At 40.1% G+C, this 22,551-nt stretch overlaps 4 protein-coding genes across 4 annotated transcripts; 2 read left to right on the top strand and 2 right to left on the bottom strand.

Annotated features, from left to right (window-relative positions):
• Positions 1-9,285: 9,285 nt before the first annotated feature.
• On the bottom strand, positions 9,286-12,894 carry LOC112753100 (disease resistance protein RGA2). The gene is made up of 2 exons (XM_025801590.3): positions 10,203-12,894; positions 9,286-9,923 (listed from the first exon to the last, which is right to left on the bottom strand). Exon 1 carries the CDS (start codon positions 12,892-12,894, stop codon positions 10,228-10,230), a length of 2,667 nt encoding a protein of 888 aa, XP_025657375.1. The 3' UTR covers positions 9,286-9,923; positions 10,203-10,227.
• Positions 12,895-13,529: 635 nt separating this feature from the next.
• Positions 13,530-15,524, top strand: LOC112728750 (uncharacterized). The gene has a single exon (XM_025779033.1). The coding sequence runs from the start codon at positions 13,530-13,532 to the stop codon at positions 15,522-15,524; it is 1,995 nt and encodes a 664-aa protein (XP_025634818.1).
• Positions 15,525-16,157: 633 nt separating this feature from the next.
• On the bottom strand, positions 16,158-17,558 carry LOC112728757 (uncharacterized). The gene has a single exon (XM_025779044.1). The coding sequence runs from the start codon at positions 17,556-17,558 to the stop codon at positions 16,158-16,160; it is 1,401 nt and encodes a 466-aa protein (XP_025634829.1).
• A 1,234-nt stretch (positions 17,559-18,792) lies between these two features.
• LOC112753116 (putative disease resistance protein RGA1) lies at positions 18,793-22,222 on the top strand. Its single transcript, XM_025801591.3, has 3 exons — positions 18,793-21,451; positions 21,790-21,831; positions 21,916-22,222. The coding sequence occupies exons 1-3, from the start codon at positions 18,881-18,883 to the stop codon at positions 21,925-21,927; spliced, it is 2,625 nt and encodes an 874-aa protein (XP_025657376.1). The 5' UTR covers positions 18,793-18,880; the 3' UTR covers positions 21,928-22,222.
• Positions 22,223-22,551: the final 329 nt, after the last annotated feature.

The raw sequence follows: 22,551 nt of genomic DNA on the forward strand, positions 1-22,551 counted from the left end.
TTCTTTAAGGTCCGAGCTGTTGAAGGAGCTCGGCCCTTTTTTTTAGATGAAAACGATGAGCCTACTCCCTTTAGAGTGGCAAAAGGATGTTGTGGTGTCGAGGTATTCGTGGGATATGTTGGATGAGGTCGAACAGGCCTTTGTGAATGTGCTGGAGGAGAATTGGGGGCAGCCTCCTTAACTTGATACCAAAAGATTTTTAGGGGATCCCTCGCTTCTCCGAACTGAGCTGGGTAGTGCCCGACTTCCCTTCTGTTATCTTTTGTTTTTGTTAATTTCTTTATCAATTTGTAACTTGGTTTTTTCTGTCTTTTTTCAGAGATGGTAAAAAACAATGACTCTATGAGGGCCTTTAAAAATGCGAAGAAGGCTACCGCAGTCCAGAACATCTCGGCCAAGGTGGCTGGGGAGGGGTCTCTCAGGTTCTGTCGAAGCCATCCGTACCGAGCTCTCCTGGACCGAGGAGGATGATCCCTACTCCTCGGGTTCATTTGGTTGATCCTCCACAGGCTTCTGTTGCTACCTCTGGCGCTCCTCCTCCGAAAAAATAAAAGACAGCTGAGCCCTTTAATCTTGATGCCCCTGATTTCGATGCTGTCGAGTTTGTTGACCAGCAAATCGGTCCTTATGGGGCCATCCCTACTGACGATGTTTCTCTTCTTCGTCATTTGGATTTTATTACTCGGAGCAGTATTAAGATGGCTCATATGGGGGCAGCTTTATATCAGGCGGCCCAGGATCTTCCTATTCATGCTACAAAGGCTTTCATGGAGGAGGCTAAGTTGGAGTTCGACCGGATGAAGGGTTTAAAGGAAGAGCTCGAGGTGAAAGTGGCCAAGCTGGAGAAGGAGTTGGAGGGGGAGAAGACTCGGGCTATTGGTTTGGCGGGCTTTGTGAGGTTAGCTGAGGATACGGCGTTGAAGCACAAGGAGAGCTATGTCACCACCTATAGAGAGATGATGGATCTCAGGGATAATTTGGAGTCTGTCCGGGATGATTATGCCAAACTCCAAGGTCATCTTGTAGGCAGTGTTAATACTGCTTATGAGAATTTGAAGGAGCAAGTTCGAGTTCTTGCGCCGGAGCTTGACCTTTCCCTTTTTAGTTTGGACAACGTTGTTAGGGATGGTAAGATTGTCCCTGATGATCCTGATGATGATGATGACGTCGGCCCTCCTACTGTATTTTCTGCCAAGACCTCTAATATTCCACCCTCCTCTGCTTCAGCTGAAGTCGCTCAACCGGAGTCTGATCCCGATGTTCAAATTCTGAACTAGGATGATGGGACAGTAGATGCGGTGCCCCTTCAGACTCGTCCTCCTTCACCCCGGGATGCTGCCACTGGAGAATCTTTGAATCCAATGTAGTTTTATGAACTTTTGATGGCCTGATCTGCGGGTCTTAAACTCTTTTGGATTGTAGTTTTGTTATTTATCTTTTGAACACTTCTAGTTGTTTTGCTGCTAGCAACTTTATTTTGGAAAAAACAAAGTATTTTCTTAGGCTTTTTTGGGGTCGACTTCGGGTGGCCTCTTGAGCCTTGTTGATATTATAACCTTGTTTTTTTCATGGTACGCTTGTTTGCGCTTATCTACTATTTCTAGGTTCTTTTTGAAGTGTTGGATCCTTGTTTGTCCAACTTCTTTCGATTGCCTTTATATTTTTATACTTGTAGCTTGATTCTTTTGAGATCGTTAATTTCTGGCTCTAGCTTGCATGCTTTTTGTTGGCCGACCTCTTCATCTAAATTTATTTCTAGCAATCCGGACCTTCATGAGATCTCCTTTTTGGATTACTTTTATAACTCTTTTGTTTTGGACCGACCTCATCGTGTTTTATTTCTAGTAATCTATTTTCTTGGACTTTGGTCAGGTCTCTTTTATAGATTACTTTTTATAACTTGTTTGTGGGAGGCCGACTTCGTCATGTCGGTCTCTTCTAAGTTATTTCTAGTAATCTATTTTTTGGACCTTGGTCAGGTCTCTTTTATAGATTACTTTTTATAACTTGTTTGTGGGAGGCCGACTTCATCATGTCGGTCTCTTCTAAGTTATTTCTAGTAATATATTTTTTGGACCTTGGTCAGATCTCTTTTATATATTACTTTTTATAACTTGTTTGTGGGAGGCCGACTTCATCATGTCGGTCTTTTCTAAGTTATTTCTAGTAATCCTCTTTTTTAGGGTTGGCCAAACCTCTTTCCAGGGATTTACTTTTTATAACTTTTTATTATGATCGACTGGTCCGACTTCTCTACGTCAGCCTGTCTTTTAAGTTATTTTTAGCAACCCATTTTTATTAAGACCTCGTCAGGTCCTTTCTATGGATCACTTTCGATAACTTCTTGCATTATTCTATTTTTGTCGCCTTTTCATCTTTGCCGATTTTGTAGAAGTTGGGTTTAATCCCTGTTTGGTCGACCTTTTGATAAATTTGGTTTTCATCTTCTTTGGTCTTTATCGTGATCGAACAGTGAATTTGATTTTCACTTTCTACCGATCTTATAGCTTTATAACCGGGCGATGAATTTTTAGCGTTTCAGATTAATGCGTCTTGAGAATTTGTAGAAAATCTAAAAAACTTTATTCAAAAGGAAATGCATATATATATCTAAAAAAACACTCATATATATATATATATATATATATATATATATATATATATATATATATATATATATGTGAGTGTTTTATCCCTCTAAGTCGGGCAATTTGTAGATCTTGGCTTGGCACCTCATTAAAAAACCTTTTCAAGAAAAAGAGTGCGACTTATCCTAAGATCTTTATTACCTCTAACTATAGTACCTTCTTAGGTTGCAGGCGTGCCATGACCTTGGAAGCTCTCGCCTTTCGAGTTCGGACAGTCTGTAGTAGCCCTTTCCAAGTACTTCTATGACTCGGTAGGGTCCTTTCCAGTTTGCTGCCAGCTTTCCTTCTCCAGGTCGAGTTGTTCCGATATCATTTCAGATTAGGATGAGGTCATTCTCGGTAAAACCTCGCGGCACTACCTTTTGATTGTATCTTGAAGCCATTCGACGTTTTAATGCCTCTTCCCTGATCCGAGCTCTTTCTCGAATTTCTGGAAGTATGTCGAGTTCTTCTCTTTTAAGTTGGGAGTTGGCTTCTTCATTATAGTGGATCACTCTGGGTGACCCTTCTTCAACCTCCACTGGGATCATTGCCTCCATTCCGTAAGCTAATTGGAAGGGTGATTCCTTTGTGGTGGAGTGTGGCATTGTCCGGTATGCCCATAGGACTTGTGGGAGCTCTTCGGCCCAGGCTCCCTTTGCGTCCTGTAATCTCCGTTTTAGCCCAGCTAATATGACTTTGTTGGCAGCTTCGGCTTGTCCATTGGCCTGGGGATGTTCTACAGAAGTGAATTGGTGTTTTATGTTCAAGTCGGCCACTAACTTTCTGAAGCCTGCATCTGTGAATTGGGTGCCATTGTCTGTGGTGATAGAGTATGGAACCTCAAACCTTGTGACAATGTTTCTATATAGGAATTTTTGACTTCTTTGAGCAGTGGTGTTAGCTAGAGGTTCTACCTCGATCCATTTTGTGAAATAGTCTACCCCTACTATGAGGAATTTGACTTGTCCTGATCCCTGGGGGAAAGGTCCGAGAAGGTCGAGTCCCCATTTTGCGAATGGCCAGGGTGAGGTTACGCTGATGAGCTCCTCTGGCGGGGCGATGTGAAAGTTGGCATGTTTCTGACATGGTGGACACGTCTTTACGAACTCTGTGGCTTCTTTTTGTAGAGTTGGCCAATAAAATCTAGCTCGGAGTACTTTTTTGGTAAGTGCCTGCGCTCCGAGATGATTGCCACAGATGCCACTGTGTACTTCTTCTAAAACTTCCTTTGTGTTGGAAGTCGGCACATATTTTAACAATGGTATTGAAATCCCTCTTTTGTATAGAGTATTGTTTATGATAGTGTAGTATTGTGCCTCTCGTTTTAACCTCTTTGCCTCCTTCTTATATGTAGGGAGTGTTTCTGTTTTGAGGTAGTTAATTATGGGAGTCATCCATCCTTGATCCCGACCTGTTATGGCTAGGACTTTTTCTTCTTCCGAGATTGATAGGTTCTGCAGCATCTCTTGGATGAGGCTTCTATTGTTGCCCTCTGATTTGGTGCTGGCTAGTTTTGAGAGTGCATCAGCTCGGGCATTCTGTTCTCGGGGTATGTGGCGGACCTCATATTCCCCGAGTTGTCCGAGCTGTTCCTTGGTTTTGTCCAAGTACTTTTTCATGGTGGGATCCTTGGCTTGGTAACTCCCTGCTATTTGTGAAGTAACCACCTGTGAGTCGCTGAAGATGATGAGCTTTTGAGCTCTAACCTCCTTAACCAGCTTCAAATCAGCTAGTAGTGCCTCATACTCAGCTTGGTTGTTTGAGGCAGGGAACCCGAATTTGAGGGAAAGTTCGATTTGGGTTCCCTGGTCACTTTCAATTATCACACCCGCGCCGTTTCTAGTTTTGTTTGAGGAACCGTCTAGATAAAGATTCCATTCTGTAGGGATTTTCGGGGTGTTTGTAAATTCTGCGATGAAGTCGGCCAAATATTGCGATTTGATGGTTGTTTGAGCTTCATATTGAAGGTCGAATTCAGACAACTCGACTGCCTATTGTAAGATTCTTCCTACTAAATCTGTTTTTTCGCAGAATGCCTTTTATTGGCTGGTTGGTCCGAACCCTGATAATGTGGGCTTGGAAATATGGACGAAGTCGCCGAGATGTTAATATGAGAACATAGGCGAATTTTTCTATTTTTGGTAGTTTAGTTCGGATCCTTGTAGTGCCTTACTGATGAAGTATACAGGTTGTTGCCCACTGTCGTCTTCTCGGACCAGTGCTGAGGCTACTGCCCGACTTCCTACTGCGAGGTATAATATAAGTGGTTCTCCTTCCCGAGGCCGAGTTAGGATAGGTGGTTGTCCCAGGAAGCTTTTGAAATCTTGGAAGGCCTACTCGCATTCCGTTGTCCATTCGAACCTCTTTCCCTTCCTTAGAGTGGCATAGAAGGGGAGAGATCTTATTGCTGATTCAGCTAGAAATCTGGACAAGGCTGCCAATCTTCCATTGAGTTGTTGTACCTCTTTGACGCAAGTCGGGCTCTTCATGTCGAGTATGACCCGGAATTTATCCGGATTTGCCTCGATTCCTCTTTGTGTGAGCATGAAACCCAAGAATTTGCCAGCTTCTACCACGAAAGTGCATTTTGCGGGGTTAAGCCGCATGCCATGTCTTCTTATAGTGTCGAATACTTGGGTGAGGTTTGACAGTAACGTCTCTTCACTTTGTGTTTTTATTAACATGTCGTCCACGTAGACTTCCATGATTTTTCCGATGTGGTCTGCAAAGACCTTATTCATTACTCTTTGATAAGTAGCTCTTGCATTTTTGAGTCCAAAAGGCATGACGACGTAGCAATAGTTTGCTTTTGGGGTTAAGAATGAAGTTTTTTCTTGATAAGGTGGGTACATCGGGATTTGATTGTATCCTGAGTAGGCGTCCATAAACGAGAGGTATTTGTATCCGGAGGAGGCATCCACCAGAGCATCGATACTTAGGAGTGGATATGGATCCTTTGGGCAGGCTTTGTTGAGATCAGTGTAGTCGGTGCACATCCGCCACTTCCCATTTGATTTTTTCACCAAGACGACGTTAGCTAGCCATAGTGGGTACTTGACTTCTCCTATGAATCCTGCCTCCAGTAGAGCTTGTACCTGCTCTTCCACAGTTTGGGATCGTTCTGGTCCGAGCTTTCTACGCCTCTGCTGTACAGGCCGAGATCCTGGGTAAACTGCCAGCTTGTGGCACATCAACTTAGGATCTATGCCCGGCATGTCTGTGGCCTTCCATGCAAAGAAGTCGACATTATCTCGTAAGAACTGTACGAGTGATTCTTTTATGTCTCCTTTTAGGATTGTGCCTATATTGGTTGTTTTGTCCGAGATATCTCCGATCTAGACTTTTTCTATTTCGCCTTTGGGTTGTGGGCGGAGTTCTTCCCGCCCTTGAACTCCACCGAGTTCGATGGTGTGGAATTCTTCTCCTTTGCCTCTGAGGTTTAGACTTTCGTTATAACAGTGGCGTGCCGTCTTTTGGTATGCTTTTATTGTAGCTATTCCTTCTGCAGTTGGAACTTCATGCATAGATGTGGAGTCGAGACTACTGCGCCCAGCTGATTTAATGTTGTCTGACCTATTAAGGCATTGTAGGCTGAACCCACGTCGACCACAATGTAGTCTATTTTGAGTGTCCTTGACTGGTTTCCTTTTCCAAAGGTCGTGTGTAGTGAGATGTACCCCAGTAGTTGGATTGGGGTGTCTCCCAACCCGAACAGGCTGTTCGGATATGCTCTGAGTTCTTTTTCTTCCAGGCCGAGTTTGTCGAAAGCGGTTTTGAACAATATGTCGGCGGAGCTTCCCTGATCTACCAGTGTACAGTGGAGATTTACGTTGGCCAATATGATAGTGATGACCATCGGATCGTCGTGTCCTGAGATGATACCAGTTGCGTCCTCTTTAGTAAAAATAATTGTGGGGATGTCGGGTGCTTCCTCTTTTCCCTCGACATGATATACTTCTTTAAGATATCTTTTGCGAGATGATTTGGAGATCCCTCCTCCCGCGAATCCTCCGTGTATCATGTGGACATGTTTCTCTGGTGTACGAGGTGGTTGCTTTGTTCGTCCGACATCTTCGTCCCTTCTTCTTTTCCTTTGCTCATCGACTCGGCTAGCTCAGTACCGATCTAATTTCCCCTTTCTTACCAATTTTTCTATGACATTTTTTAGGTCAAAGCATTCGTTGGTAGAATGTCCATAGATTCGATGGTATTCACAATACTCGGTCCGCTTTCCTCCTCCTTTTTTGCTTTTGTGTGGTCGAGCTGGGGGTATTTTTTTCAGTATGGCAAACTTCTCTGTAGACATCCACAAGGGACACCCGAAGAAGGGTGTAATTGTGGTATTTTTTGATCTTTTCCCCATGTTGATCTTCCTTTTTCTTGGATTCTTTGTCCTTATCTCGGGAGGAGCAGGAGAACCCGGATTTTGAGGTCTCTCCTAGTCGAGAGTTTTCCTCCATGTTGATATACTTCTCTGCTCGTTCTTGTACTTCATTTAGAGATGTGGGATGCTTTTTTGATATAGAATGGCTAAAAGGCCCTTCTCGTAAGCCATTGATGAGGCCCATGATAGCCGCTTCTGTGGGCAGACTTTGTATGTCTATACATGCCTTGTTGAATCTTTCCATATAGCTGTGGAGACTTTTCCGATCTCCTTGTTTAATCCCTAATAGACTTGGGCCGTGCTTGGTTTTGTCTTTTTGGATAGAGAATCTGACTAGGAACTTCTTGGCTAAGTCGTCGAAGGTTGAGACGGACCTAGGGGGTAGATTGTCGAACCATTTAATTGTTGTTTTTGTTAAGGTGGTCGGGAAGGCTTAGCAGCGGACCGCATCTGAGGCGTCAGTGAGGTACATTCTGCTTCGGAAGTTGCTAAGATGATGGCCGGGGTCTGTCGTGCCATCGTATAGAGTCATGTTGGGAGGTTTGAAATCTTTTGGGATTTTGGCTTTCATGATCTCCTTGGTGAATGGGTCTTGTTCTTTGCGGGAGCTATCTTCGTGGCTGGATCTGGTAGTTTTAGTTTTAAGATCGGCTTCGAGCTTTAGGAGTTTATCCTCCAGTTCACGGCGTCGCGTAGCTTCCCTTTGTAGGTTTCTCTCTGTCTCGCAGTGGTACTCAACCTCTTTTTCTAGTTGTTTTAGTCGATCCTGAAGTGCCTCCATAGCTCCCGTGTTTGGCGAATCCTTGTCTTTGTTAAGTTGAGGAGTATCTTTTGGTGTAGTGTCCGCGTTTTTATGCGGCGTCCTGTCTTCTAGATCAGAGTCGTGGTCGTTGTTCGCCATGATGGTGGGATGACTTTCAGGTCCCCGGCAACGGCGCCAATGTTCCGAGGGTTACCTGAAACTGTAGGTCGATCTCGGACGAGATCTTCTGTACTGGTCGGAGATGACGTCTCCGGCTGGTGGGTGGCGGCTGGAGCTGTCGTGTCCAACTTGTTGGACTGGCTATGCTGCTGATCCTTTGTCATCGGAGGGTGGTGGTACCTGCAAGGGACTCCGATGCTTAAGTTAGCAAGGGTATTAAGCAGGTTTTTTGTAGAATCAGAGTATGAGTTATACCTGAGTGCTCCAGTGTATTTATAATGGTGAGAAATGATCTTTCTGGAGATAAGATAGTTATCTTATCTTATCTTATCTTTGGTGAGGTCATCTTATCTTCAAGGGAACCGCCCTTATCTCTATAGGTTTGGGCTGCCTTTGGATTTGGGTCGTATTCCTCTGTTTGGGCCCTTATTGGGCTTTTCCGGTAATTTGGCCGAGCTCTTCTCAAAAAGGTCGGATATTCTGACCTGAAGAGGTCGGTCGTCTTGTTACTAAACATCCCGAGTCAGACAGCTCGACCCAGGATATGAACAAAATTCATCTTAAAACTATATGTGCGTATCTATTCATTAAAATTTTAATTTATTTAATTTAACCTCTTAATTTAGTATTCATAATTCATATTAACTCTGATTCTATCGCAAAGTCGTTAATGGTATTAAGATTGATGGATGCCAAACTGAATTTTGCAAAACTCCAAGAACATAATAAAAAATCAAAGACCATAAAATAAAAAACTGAAATATAGTATCCTGAATATCTTTAAGAAAATAATATACACAAAACTTACCATTATTATTCTATTAACCAGAATCATTTAAACTCTACCTACCATTTTAAATAAGGAGAATTTTTTGTTACTTATAAAATTTTTGTCTAATTTATTTAAAAGTAGAAATAGAGTAAAGTAAAATTTATTTTTTTATTTTTAAATTTTAAAAATAAATATTAAGCACCGTAGAAGAGATTTTTAAACATAAACAAATTCACAATCCCCAGAACTATACATATTGACAAACCAATCATCACTATTCAATATTCATCAAGAAAAAGAAACACATGTATATACAACTATTTTAAAAATAAACAATCGAATCAGTAATTTATATAAAATCGATTATGTTATGTATATAATAAAATCAGCTACTAAAATCAGTCATTAGTAAAAAAATATATGTTAGAATATAAATAGACATTAAAAATAAATTAAATTATATATATATTTATACATAAATACACTAATGACTGATTTTGATATACAAATAGTATTTTTAATATAAAATATATATTAAAATATAAAATATACAATAAAAAAATAAATAACATATATATTTATACATAAATATATAATAATTAATATTTTTTTGTGTACATAGTATTTTTGCTTTACATAATAGAAGAATTTTATTTTACTGTATGATTACTAATAAATTTTAGGATCCCACTAGGAGACAACGGACTATTTATACAATGTGTATAATGGGCTCCCAAAAGTTTAAATTGATTTTGGGTTCACCAAATATCGAACTCTTGATACCACTCATTCCAAAAGTTTGACCTGATGAAAAAATATAACACTAATAGTTATATCTCTAATACTCCATAAACCTCAATTGTACGCATTGTATAGATATTCCATTGGCTCCTCGTACTTTCCCTAAATTTTATTATACAATACACCAATCTCACTTCAAAGTTCAAACCGAAAAGGCCACAGTCGTACAATCATGGTATTACAAGTTCTGAGAGACATAACTTATTATTACACCATAAAATCTGAACTCCAATGTTTGCCAAACTGAAATAAAAAACTAAAGGAGTCAATTTAGAAATTGGACTTTTGGCGCCAGAGACCTGCAATCTTCAACTTCTTAAGTACCCTTTGGATATAGAGCAGAAATATTTAACACACACAGCTCTGCAATATTTGGTAGAGACTGCACAGTGGAACATTAAAATGGACCTTCATCTACAGGTGAGAGGGACACAAAAAAAAATTATTCAGCAATAAAGATGATCTCTTAAACTAGTAGGAGAAAATATATACAAAATTAATAACTCATACGACACAAACCATAGATACGAAAGCATGTATTAACTATTAGGAACCAGTTTTCTAACAAAAACTGAAAAACTAAAGAAAATGAACCATATCACTAAAAATAACTAGTTTTGACCTTGACGGCGCGTGAATGGTAGTCCAAAAGAACAGTTGTGATTGGACGACACAACATCAAGAATAGCGTACCTTAATCTGCTTTGTTCCATATTCTTCATCTATTCTTGCTTCTCCGTGGTCTTGGTAGCCGAGAACATCCTTCAATAACTGGTTTCAAATTTTCCTTCTTCTTTATGTAGTCAGGAAGAGATCTTAAGCTTTCACAGTTTACAACTGACAAAGAAGATAGTAGGGGCATAACCTTCTCATCTCCACCATTACCATTGATTCCAGTCCATCCTTTCCAGCGACCCAACGTTATGAAGTGAAGCTTTTGCAATCTGGGAAATGCAATTGCAGACGAGGAGCCTTCGTTGCCAGCATCATCATGGTTTAATCCTATTCCCAGAAATTCAGAACCTACCATCTCCACCTTAGGCATATTCTTGATCTCAAGTGATTCAAGGCATGGCAGTTTCCCAAGAGGGGGCAAAACATTGCATTCACTACAATTAACAAGCAATAGTTGTTTTAGTCCATTCAATTCAATGATCCAGTTGGGGAATGAACTTCCTCCGTAGTGAAATATTCCAAGGGATTGCAATTGAGAAGGTGCTTTTAAATTATCAAGTAGGATCTGATGGTTGCCCTCTGATCCTGCAATAGAAAACCACAGTTCTAAGCCAAACAAATTTTTCTTGTTCTTTAGACCTGCTCTTTTAGCTTCAGAAATTTCAGTTTCGCCACCCAATCCATCTATGGTGATCCACTCTTGAATATTGTTCAGATTCTCCAAATCTCCAAGACTGCATGCTTTGCTTCTGCTAGCACCACCACTGCTCCCGAAGAATCGATTTAAAGTTCTCAACAAGGTTAAGGTTGCAATCCCTTTTGGTAGGTAGCTAAGGCTTGTGGTCCAGAGAATCTCAAGATGTCGCAATTTGATCAATTTTCTTATACTTTTTGGTAGTTTTCGAAGACTATTGCATCCATTGAGATTTAATGTTTGCAAATTAAGCAAATTACTTATTGCAGAAGGCAACTTCTTTAGCTCATGATTGAAAGAAAGATTAAGGTACCTTAGATGAAGCAATTCGGCTGCCTTCAATGGAAGCTGTTGTATTGTGCAAGAGCTCAAATCTAACGCCCTGATTCTCTTCATACGACTTAGAAGGCTGGCAAGATTTGTTGAATCTATGTCAGAAGACTCAGACAAAACCATCAGTGTGTGTAGTTTCTCTGCATTGGCAATTGAATCTGGAAAAGTGGTTTGATCTTCAAGACATAGGGTACAATGACGATAATGAGGAGCCTTTGTCAAAGCACGATTCTCTCCGGCCTCTTCCGCGGTCGTTCCATCATTGAGAAACATTATGCGGCATTCATTTTGAGCAAGATCTTGGATGAAGTCAGTCATTCCTTCGTCCATTATGAGGCCACCATCACCATCTTGGAAGGCAGAGCAATCTCGCAGTTGCTTGACATATTTCCGACCTTCTATTTCCATCATATCTTCGTCGGAGGCAATAAAGCCCTGTGCCATCCATAGTTTGATGAGCTTGTCTTCTTGTATGGAGTAATTCTTAGGGAAGATGGAGCAATATAACAAGCACTGTCTCAAAGCAGGAGGCATTAAAGAAAAGTTCCACATGGATGAAGATCTCAAGTCGCTCCACTGGCTATCAATTTGCAGTACTTGATGCCATTCTTCATAAGATCTGCCACGCAACATATTACCAACAGACTTAGCAACAGCTGGCTTCCCCTGGCACTTTTTTGCGATTTCTCTTCCAACTTGGCCGAAAATCCATTCCACGGGTGACTCATTCTTCAGATCACCAAATGCATGGTGTTTGATAATTGACCAGCAATCCTCGTCGAGGAGACTTCGCATGAACACGATTGTGGATTCTGCTACCTCTGCGACCCTCTCCATCTGTGTGGTTATCAAAAACATACTTGAGCATGGACCCAGCACACTCAGAAGATGGAACCACCGGTTTGGATCTAGGTGGAAGACATCGTCCAGAACAATAAGGCATCTCGCGTCCACAGTTAAATTCTGAATCTCAGCTTCTAGTAATTCCATTTCAGCGGCCACGGGTTCATGACCGCTCCCTTTCAGCATAGACTTCACAATTCGTTTAACATTGAATTGTTTAGAGACAGTTACCCATGTCGCGAAATGAAATTTACCTCTCACACTTTCGTACACATGTCGGGCTATCGCAGTCTTTCCTATTCCACTTTCTCCAACAAGGGATATGCACGGATGATATACATGACGATCGGTTAACTTGCTAATTACATCTTGAATTACAGCTTCTCGACCAAGGATGAGCTCTTTGCCGGAAATATTGGACGGAGTGATTGGCGCATGTAAATTTACTGGTACCGGTAGTTCTGAGCTCGAACCAAGTTTCAACTTACCAACCTCTTCTCTTAAGGCCTCAAATTCACGAAGGATGCTTTTCATCTTACGGCGTCCCTTAAGGTGTTGAAGGAGTCGGAGGCCTACAAAGCGCAACTTCTTTGCCTGTTGCACTAGTTCAAATTCTTCTGAAACATCCGTTAACTCATAGCATATATCTTTAACGCCCTCGAACCACAGCTTCACTTCTGGATCCCTCGCTTGTTTTTTCTCTGCCTCTTCGATGACATCAAGGACAGCAAGCAATACCTCTCTTGCCCTTGACCACATTCTCCTATTCACCACCTCATGAGATTTCCCATTCTCCAACACCTTTGCTCCCGCCATGATCACTGTGTCACGATTCTCCATGCTACACAAATTTGTTTACACGATGATGAGATCTCTACAACTCCAATATTCACAACAAGTCCACTATCATCAATCGTCTTTCAAATCTCCTAATAATCCCCCCAGCTACTTTGACTAGGAGTGTTTTTGGATCTGCAACCACTGGAATGTGTTTGCTTGCATTTCTTGGTGTGTGTGTTTTTTTCTTTTATTTTATTTTATTTTATTTTTTTGGTGGTTGTATTGTGGTTTTTAGTTTTGGTGTGAGCAGGGGAACGTTTGTTGGTTGGGTTTATTTGGTTTAACCCTAAGGACAAGGTCATCTTTAGTTAATTGAAATGTGAATACATATTATGTTAATTTGAGCATTGTTAATTATTATTTTTGTATATAATAAGATGCATGTAATATTTATCGATGTGTTAAGAATTATCGTATTTACATAAATGAGTTAGAATCATGATAAAAATTGAGTTATTTACTTTCTCGTCATTTTTTATATTTTTGCTCCCACTCATTTCAAAGGTTAGAACCTACTGCCAGAAACTCGTTTCTACTTAGCTGTAGCTGTGTTGTTTGTGTTTCTTCCTTTCTTTCAGACACAAAAAAAAGTCTGGCTTGTAGAAGTTGCACTCAAGTCCATTAATAGCGGGTACATGGAGATCTTCCCGGAACATGTGCGACATCTGTGGAACGAATGGGAGCTGCGGACGCTGGTTTTGATAAGCCTCACATGGCAGGTTATCCTCATCAGACATGGCTCTCGGAGGAAGCATGCCCGCTGCAGCTTTGTTAGCTTTCTCGTTTGGGTTACATATCTGTCAGCAGATTGGTTAGCCACAGTCTCGCTCGGCACACTTGCCAACGACCAGGGAGACCAATGCAAACAAGATAGCAATCATGCGCTGCAGGCCCTTTGGGCTCCTTTCCTCCTCTTGCATCTCGGCGGCCCTGACACAATCACCGCTTATGCCTTAGAAGACAACATCTTGTGGATAAGGCATTTACTCGGTCTACTTGTCCAAGTTTCTGTCGCCTTTTACATCTACATAAGATCTTGGAACACCAGTGCGTTGACTTTTATAGCCATACCAGTGTTTGTTTCCGGGATCATAAAGTATGCAGAGCGCACTTGGGTTCTGAGATCGGCTAGCCCGGAACAACTTGAAGAATCTTTGCTCTCCGCTCCTGCCATACAAGCTCCAGATCTCGATCGTTCTTATGGCAACCCCGAGCTGGAGTATGTTCACAGAGGATACTACTTGTTTCCTGTTCTCAGGCGTCTCTACGCAAATCTGAGCCTAAGGTTCGCAGAGAGTCAGCGAACCTACAAATTGATGGTGAAAAAGGAACATGTGGACGATGAGGAGAAACAGAGTAATTATGCTTTTAAATTGGTTGAGGTCCAGTTGGGTTTTCTATATGACTTGCTTTACACAAAAGCAACTACAATTTACACTCTACCGGGTCTCATTTTCCGATTCATTAGTGTTCTATCCACACTGTCTGCTCTAGCTTCATGTGTTGTCTTCCTTAATGTTCATGAGCATGAGTACTCAGGGGTTGACATTTCTATAACATATTGTTTATTTATTGGGGCTATTTTACTTGAGCTTTATGCACTTGTGTCCCTTCTTTTCTCTGATTGGACTTTGAATTGGCTAGTCAACAAGCAAAGTTCACTGCAGAATTTCATATGCCGGGCTTTGTCTCGTTGTCAGAAAAGATGGTCAGGAGAGTTAGCTCAACACAACTTGTTGAATTTTTGCATAAAGAAGAGGGTAACAAGATGTCTCGGAAATGATTTTCTTTTCAGAATCTATTTTCCGATGGAATTATACTGGCAAAGGACATGGGAAGATGTAGATACTGATCTCAAACAGATTATCTTTATACTTCTCAAAAGAAATCAAAGGGAGTACGGTTTAAAGCGATTTGACTACAATTTTCTCAAGGATTTGCTTTCTTATAAAGGTGACCATGCTTTGAGGTTTCACGGAGAGATAATGTGGAGCGTTGAGGTTGAATTCGGTCATAGCATACTCATCTGGCATATTGCAACCGACATATGCTATCATTCTACAAAAGCAGCAGAATATCAAAAGAAAAAATGGGAAGCGAGTAAGAGGATTTCCAATTATATGTTGTATCTTTTACTCATGCATCCCTTCATGCTGCCTAAATGGATCAACAGGATTACACACATTCGGAACACTTTCAGGGAAGCCATAAGGATATTGCAGCGCGAGCAGCTATCGGTGAAAGATGCTGCAAGCGCTTCGAAATTGCTGATTCAAATGAACACGCAGAGTCACCGGCCACTCGAACAACTCCGAAGGGAAAAGGCTGGCAAGTCTTTGCTACATGAAGGGTGCCGCCTTGCTTTACAGCTTCAAAATATATACAGTCCATGTGACATAATTTGTGATGTGTGGTTAGAGATGCTTACTTATGCTGCAAGTCAGTGTGACTGGGGGGCGCATGCTCAGCAACTCCGAAGAGGAGGAGAATTTCTGACTCATGTTTGTCTTCTCATGGCGGAACTTGGTTTGAGCAAACAATTTGACATTGGCCGGAAGGAAAGCAGCGTAGAAAGCCAAGATGATGGATGGGGATGCCTAAAAAGTAGATTTCTCAGTTCTTATAAGTGATGTAACAAATTAAACTTTATATGATGTTATGATGTTCTGTTTTCTTAAATTTGAATTTGTTCTCAGATTCTGTCACCTGAAAGCAATGTAGTTAATTTATGTGCAATTGTGACAAGACTCAAGAGTTGATGATTTACTGAACTAAAAGAAGAATGCTGAATGATGTATGTGGTGTTGATTTTGCTTTTTCTCTCTCTTATTTTTTACTTTTTTACTCTTTTTAGAATTTCATTTTTTTTAATGAAATTACTAAAAGAAAGTAGTTCATCTAGGCTGTGATTTTTCATGTCAACCTAAAGTTTAACCTGAACCTGAGAAAAAAAAATGCATTCGGTTACTATGACTTTTTAAATTATTGTTCTTACGCAAAAAAATTTGAAAGATCATTTTAGATTAATCAAAATTTTAAAAATTAAATTAAATCCAGAAACATGAACTGCAAAGGAGTAATAAAATGAATAATAAAACCAACAATTTGTTCAACAGTTTCTCGATTTTGTAAATCACGCTTGCTTTATTATTGGTAATAATTATTTTTCAGTGACAACAAGACAAGAGAGCACTCAGCATTGGTTCAAATTGAAATGAACAGATTGAATTCTATCCTAGAGAGAAATTGGCATCACAACAAAACTAGTATCCATAAGGATCAATAATTTTACATTTGACCCATCCCCATCCATCAGTTTGGCTTTCTTTATGAAGCCCCTTCCTTCCAATATCAAATTGTTGGTTTAAGCCAAGATCCGCCATGAGAAGACAAACATGTGTGAGCAATTCTCCTCCCCTTCGAAGCTGCTGCGCGTGCGAACCCCATTCGCAGTTACTTGCAGCATAAGTCAACATCTCTATCCACACTTTACAAATCATTTCCCATGAACATCCAAGATCCTGTAACTGCAAAGCAAGACGGCAGCCCTCAATCAGCACAGACTTGCCACTCTTGTCTCCTCTTTGATTTTTGAGCGGCTGATAACTCTGTCTATACATTTGGATCAGCATTCTGGAAGCATCTGCATAATTTTTTACCGGAAACTGCTTTCGCTGCAATATCCTTATGGCTTCCCTAAATGAATCTCGAACATGGGTGATCCTGTCTATCCATTTAGGCAGCAAGAATGGACGCATTAGTAGAACATACAGCATGTAATCCGATAAACTCTTGCTCGCTTTGCAATTGTAGTTGTTGTTCTTATCATCTTCTGAAGCAGCATCATAGCATATATCAGTTGCTATGTGCCAAATGAGGAGGCTGTGACCAAATTCAACCTCTACACTCCAACCAATCTGATCAAAACAATTACTATTGGTGAGAGCATGATTACCCCTATATGAGAGCAATTCCTTGAGATGGTTATAGTCGAATCTACTCTCATCGTATTCCTTGTGTCTTTCTTCGATTTCTTGAAAGATTAGCTTCTTCAAATTGTTATCTACTTGCTTCCATTGCCTTTGCCAGTACAATTCAATCCCAAGGTAGATTCTGAAAATCAAGTCAATTCCAATAAAGTTTGCTACCCTCTTCTTCATGCAAAAGCTCAGTAAGTTGTGTTGAGACATGCAACCTGACCACCTCTTTCGACCTTGATGCGAAGCCCAACAGATTATGAAGCTCTGCAGTGAGCTTTTCTTCTTGGTTAGCCATCGCATAGTCCAGTCCGAAAGAATGAGCGAAAGAAATGCATAAAGCTCAAGTGAAACGGCACCAACAAATAAGGCATATGTTATGCAAACATCAACCTTTGACAAGTGATTAGTGTCAACAAAGACAACAAATGCTACCAAAGCAGACACAATAGAGAAGATGCTGATGGATCGAAAGACGAGGCCAGGTAGAGAATAAATTACAGGAGCCTTGGTATACAAAACATCATAAAGAAATGATAGTTGGACCTCAACCAACTTAAAAGCACGATAACTCTGTTGTAGGACATCGATAATTTCATCCTTTTCGTTCTTCTTTACCATCAAGGAGTAGTTTCGTTGTCCTTCTGCGAACCGAAGACTTAGACTTGCATAGAGACGCTTGAGCATCGGAAACAAGGAATACCCTTGATGAAGGAATTGAAGCTCAGAATCATGTGGAACATGCTTCAAATCCAGGGGCTGCGGAGTTGGAGCTAAGATTAGAGAATCTTCAAATTGGTCAGAGCTAGTTGATCTCAGAACCCAAGTGCGCTCAGCATACTTTTCAATCCCAGAGACAAACACCGGCACGGTAATGATAGATAAAGCGCCAGTGGTCCAAGATAATAGGAAGATGTAAAATGCTACCGAAGCTTGGACAAGGAGGCCAAGCAAGTGCCTTAGCTATAAGGTGTTGTCTTCTAAGGCATAAGCAGTTATTGTGTCAGGGCCACCGAGATGCAAGAGCAAAAAGGGTGCCCACAGAGACTGCAGCATTTTGTTCCTGTCCTCTTCTTTTCCTCCATTCTCGTCCCCAAGGTTGTTGGCAAGAGTTCCAAGGGAAACTGTGGCGATCCAATCTGCTGAGAGGTATATTAACCAGACAATTATGCTGATGAAGCTGTTTCTGGCATGTTTCCTCTTAGAACCGAATATGATGAGGATAACTTGGAATGTTAGGCTCAGTAAAACCAGCACACGGATCTCCCATTCATTCCATAGATTTCTTACATGTGCTGAGAATATCTGCATGATCTTCCCTGCTCGAGCTATGGTACTGGTGTAGCCACAGTACTTTTTTCAGTGCACTAAAGACATTCTTCTTCACAATGTGCCTAGTTAAGTGTAAAAAATCTTTTAGTGTCGTGAAATTGAATTACCCTTGTAGAATTACTTGAGGTGGGGAAAAAAGAGCTAAAGAGATTTATACTTTGGAATGGCGTGAATAGGGGTAAAAGGACAAAAGAAGTAAGGGAATTTATACTTGGCTGTAATAGGAGCGATTTGAATAAGAATCTACTCACAACTAATAATTTCTTTAAGAGTAAAGCTAAGGAACCAAAAGCATATCAGCCAAAACCCAGTCAAATACCTTTGGATGAATTCAAAATTTTTACAAGTTAATATATATGGATGTTTCTTCTACTAAGTTAGAATGTTTCTTTTTCATATTAAATGGATGTTCTTTTATATATTTTTCGAATTTGTGATTGTTAGAAGTGGATAGATTAATGTGAGAAAAAAGAGGAAGGTTTTTATAGGTTTTAATTAAGTTTACTTAATCAATTTAAAAAATTTAAAATTAATTAATTATTGATATAAATTAATATAATTTTGTTTAATTTTTGGCCGATAAACTTTTGGTTTCTTATGCTTTTTCTTTCTTTAATCAGAATTCGGAAGCAGAGGACATGCATTCTTTTTTGTTCACTCCAGTGATATAGCAGACCATGCACTCTACATTGATCCGCCTAAAATCTGAGTTATCGAAAAGTACACATGGCAAGAAGGTGGATGAAGGAATGAAAGAAAGGTTGTTAACTGTGTGCAATATTTTGCTGGGTGTCGCTGAAGATGCAGAGGTGAAACCGGAGAATGAAGGTTTGAGGTCGAGGATTGAAGAAGTAAAGGAAAAATGCTATGACGTGATGGACCTATTGGAAGAAGTGAAGGTGGCACGAGTTGAGCTTTGTTTTTGTAATCCAGTCCCGCCAAGTCGTCGGAGGTTGAAACGCATGGTCGAGGAATTTGAAGGCTTATCTAGACACCGGGACCTCTTCCGATCTGGAGTTGTTGATTTTTTTAAGCTAGGGCCCGTGGCTGACATGGAAACCGGATTTCAACCACGTTCACATGCACTTTATGGGCGGGATTATGAAACAGAATTTCTGTGGATCAAGCTGTTCGACCCATTCGGAAACAACAACTCCTTTGAGGATATTCGAGTCATTTCCGTTGTAGGCGCTCCTGGAATAGGAAAGACTGCAGTGGCCAAGTATGCTTTTCAATTTCCAATAGTGCGGTATCATTTCGAAATCCGTGCATGGATATCTGCATCCGAGGATTTGGATCTGATAAAATTTCTCAAAGTCTTCATTGAGATTTTCACTAATGACGTGGTGTATAACGTTGAGACTGAAGTATTACAACTGAGATTTCGCCAAATCGTTGAGAAGAAAAGATGCCTTGTTGTGCTGGACGACGTCAGTCAGGAGAACCCTCAGCATTGGTTACATCTAAAGAAGCTCTTCAAGTTTTGTGATCCAAGAAGTAGGATCTTGATAACCACAAGGAACCAGGAAGTCGCGCACAACGCCGGCTCCTTGTCAACAGACATCCTCGAACTACGTGGTCTTTCTGAAGAAGCTTGCTTGTCAATTTTCAAGGATTGTGCATTGGTTGCTCCAGAAGCTAAAATCCCGAATGAACTTAGGAGCAACATTACAAATATATGTAATGGGTCACCACTCAACGCCGAGTCTCTTGGTCGTTTCATATACCGTAGACCCGTGGAAGAATGGCCAGAAGCACTGAAAGGTATTGATATAATACACAAGCTGTCGTATTATCCAGGGCAATCCACATTTTTTAGTGTCTCCCCTATCTTAAGACAATGCTTATTGTATTGTTGTATCTTTCCCAAGAATTATTCAATAGATGCAGACACTCTCATTAAACTTTGGATGGCACAAGGATTCATTTCTTCTTCAGATCAAGATGAAGAAGATATGGAGAAACAAGCTTGGAGATGCATAAAAGAATTGTTAGATCGTTACATCTTTGAAGAATCAAAAATAGATGATAATGGTAACTTCAAGTTCAGATTGGAGGGCCGGATGGGAGACTTTGTCAAATTCTATGTAGGAGGCGAATACCAAAGCAGGTTCCTTGATTATTATTATGACAAGGAGCCTACCCAGAAGGGTCTCATCACGCGGCATTATACCTTAAATGTTGGAGTTCAAGCTTCTTTGCCAGAGTCCAAAAGGCTCAGGGCGCTACACTTGAGCTCATGTTCCATAAAAGAGCTTCCACAAAACATAGCACACTTGCTTCATCTAAGGTACCTTGACTTATCCTTCAATCATGATTTAAAGAAATTGCCTAAAGCAATATGTAGTTTGCTTCACTTGCAAACTCTAAATCTTAATGGATGTGATAGTCTTCAAAAGTTACCTAAAGACATTGGGAAATTAGTGAACCTACTATATCTTGAGATTCTTTGGACAACAAGTCTTAGCTACTTACCCAAGGGGATCGCGACTTTAACCATGCTCAGAAGATTGAATCGTTTCTTTGGCAATTCTAGTGCTAATAATAGCAAAGCTTGCAATCTTGGAGATTTGGAGAATCTAAACAAGATTAGAGGGCATATTACCATAGATGGGTTGGGTGCTGAAGCTGATGTCTCTGGTGCTAAAAAAGCAAGTCTGAAGAACAAGAAAGATTTGCTTGGCTTGGAACTCTGGTTTTCTTTTGTCGGATCCCAGCGAAAAGATGAAGCTGTGCTTGAAGCTTTGGAAGCGCCTCCTGGATTGCAAGGCCTTGGGATATTTTACTACCAAGGCGAATCATTCCCCAATTGGATGACAGCATTGCAGAATCTGACACATGTGATGCTAGCTGATTGTAGTAACTGCAGTGATCTGCCTCCTCTTGGAAAACTGTTAGCACTTCAATCACTTACCATAAAGAATATGTCCAAAGTGAACATGGTTGGTTCTGGATTTCTTGGAATTCAGTTGAACAATGCTGCTGCTGGTGCTGAAAGCTCCGGTTCCTCATCATCCCAGGCATTTCCAAAATTGCAAGAACTTTGCTTTGAAAAGCTGAATAACTGGGAAAACTGGATTGGAATAGGTGATGACGGCGATTGCGCAAAGGTCATCATGCCTTCGCTTTCTTCTTTGTCAATTATAAACTGCTCAAAACTAAGGACAATTCCAAACTACATAAAGCTGAAGACAAATTTGAGCGGTGGCATTAAAAGATGTCCTTCTCTTGATTTATCACAGCATCAGGTATGCAACTATTAGTTCATATTTTTTAATTTGAGATTTACTAGTAAAAATATGATGTCACTTGTTTTTTTTCCTTGTTTATTCGGTTTAATTTTCTATTTCTATGCTTCAAGTTTTGTTCATGTGAATTTGAACTTCCAGTTATTGGGGATTAAATTTAAACTATTAACACAAGTTGATTGAATTAGCAGCACAAAATGTAAATGGCATGATATGATTGCTTGAGTAAATACTTTCTTGCTAATCTTATTTTGTTTGATTGTTGTACCTCAAAATCGATTCTTACTTTACTTCCACAATCGATTATGTAAAGTGACAATTTGTTACTTTTCATACAGTTATCAAGTATCTTTCAAGGGACTACAACCACAGATAAAGTGGTACATAACGGATCTGATAAAATTCTTACTAGTTTATGAATTCATCTTTTTTATTATTAACCCATTTTGTTTCATGTTTAACAGAGGTCTAGTTGAGCGTGGAATGCGGCAGAGGGAAAACTGGGGAGTTCTTGTCCAATTTTTCTGCTATTTATAATAAAGGGCCTTAAGATGTGGAAGATTAATAAATATCGCCATCTCAAAGGTCCAGTTTCCAAATAAAATTGTTGCCTTGTGTGCTACTTTATTCGATCTGGCAAACATTTTATGTAATATCATTACTATGGTTTGAATTTTTATTTTGGTTTCATCCTATTGTAATAATGTAGCTACCATTGTTATATGGTTGGAATATTGTTGTTGTGATGCATTTTCAGTTTTTTACTTTTTATACGTGGATGGTTTTGGGTAACTATTGGATGAATCTTTTATGGATGAGTTGTTTGACTAAAATCATCTATAAAACTAATCTTTGAGAAATTTTGTTTTCTAACTAAACATACACTATTAATAAATATTTTACCCTATCAATCATTCATGTGTTTTCCATTTTCAATATTAGCTTAATGGTAATGCACATTCTTCTCATCTTTTGGATATGTTGTTACAATCATACGCTAACTTACTTGTATTTATCTTTTATCTTTTAAGTTTTATATATGTCTCTAAATTAGCGTTTGTTTTAAAGTACTAAGACAGAAATTAAAAGACTGAAACTCA

This window comes from Arachis hypogaea, chromosome 2 (assembly GCF_003086295.3).
Source record: "Arachis hypogaea cultivar Tifrunner chromosome 2, arahy.Tifrunner.gnm2.J5K5, whole genome shotgun sequence".
Lineage (NCBI taxonomy): Eukaryota > Viridiplantae > Streptophyta > Magnoliopsida > Fabales > Fabaceae > Arachis > Arachis hypogaea.

Coding starts and splice junctions, on each gene's coding strand:
- LOC112728750 (XM_025779033.1), top strand. CDS start 13,530: ATGGAGATCTTCCCGGAACATGTGCGACATCTGTGGAACGAATGGGAG.
- LOC112753100 (XM_025801590.3), bottom strand. CDS start 12,894: ATGGAGAATCGTGACACAGTGATCATGGCGGGAGCAAAGGTGTTGGAG.
- LOC112753116 (XM_025801591.3), top strand. CDS start 18,881: ATGCACTCTACATTGATCCGCCTAAAATCTGAGTTATCGAAAAGTACA. Junction 21,452..21,789: donor TTGATTTATCACAGCATCAG/GTATGCAACTAT, acceptor CTTTTCATACAG/TTATCAAGTATCTTTCAAGG.
- LOC112728757 (XM_025779044.1), bottom strand. CDS start 17,558: ATGCTCAAGCGTCTCTATGCAAGTCTAAGTCTTCGGTTCGCAGAAGGA.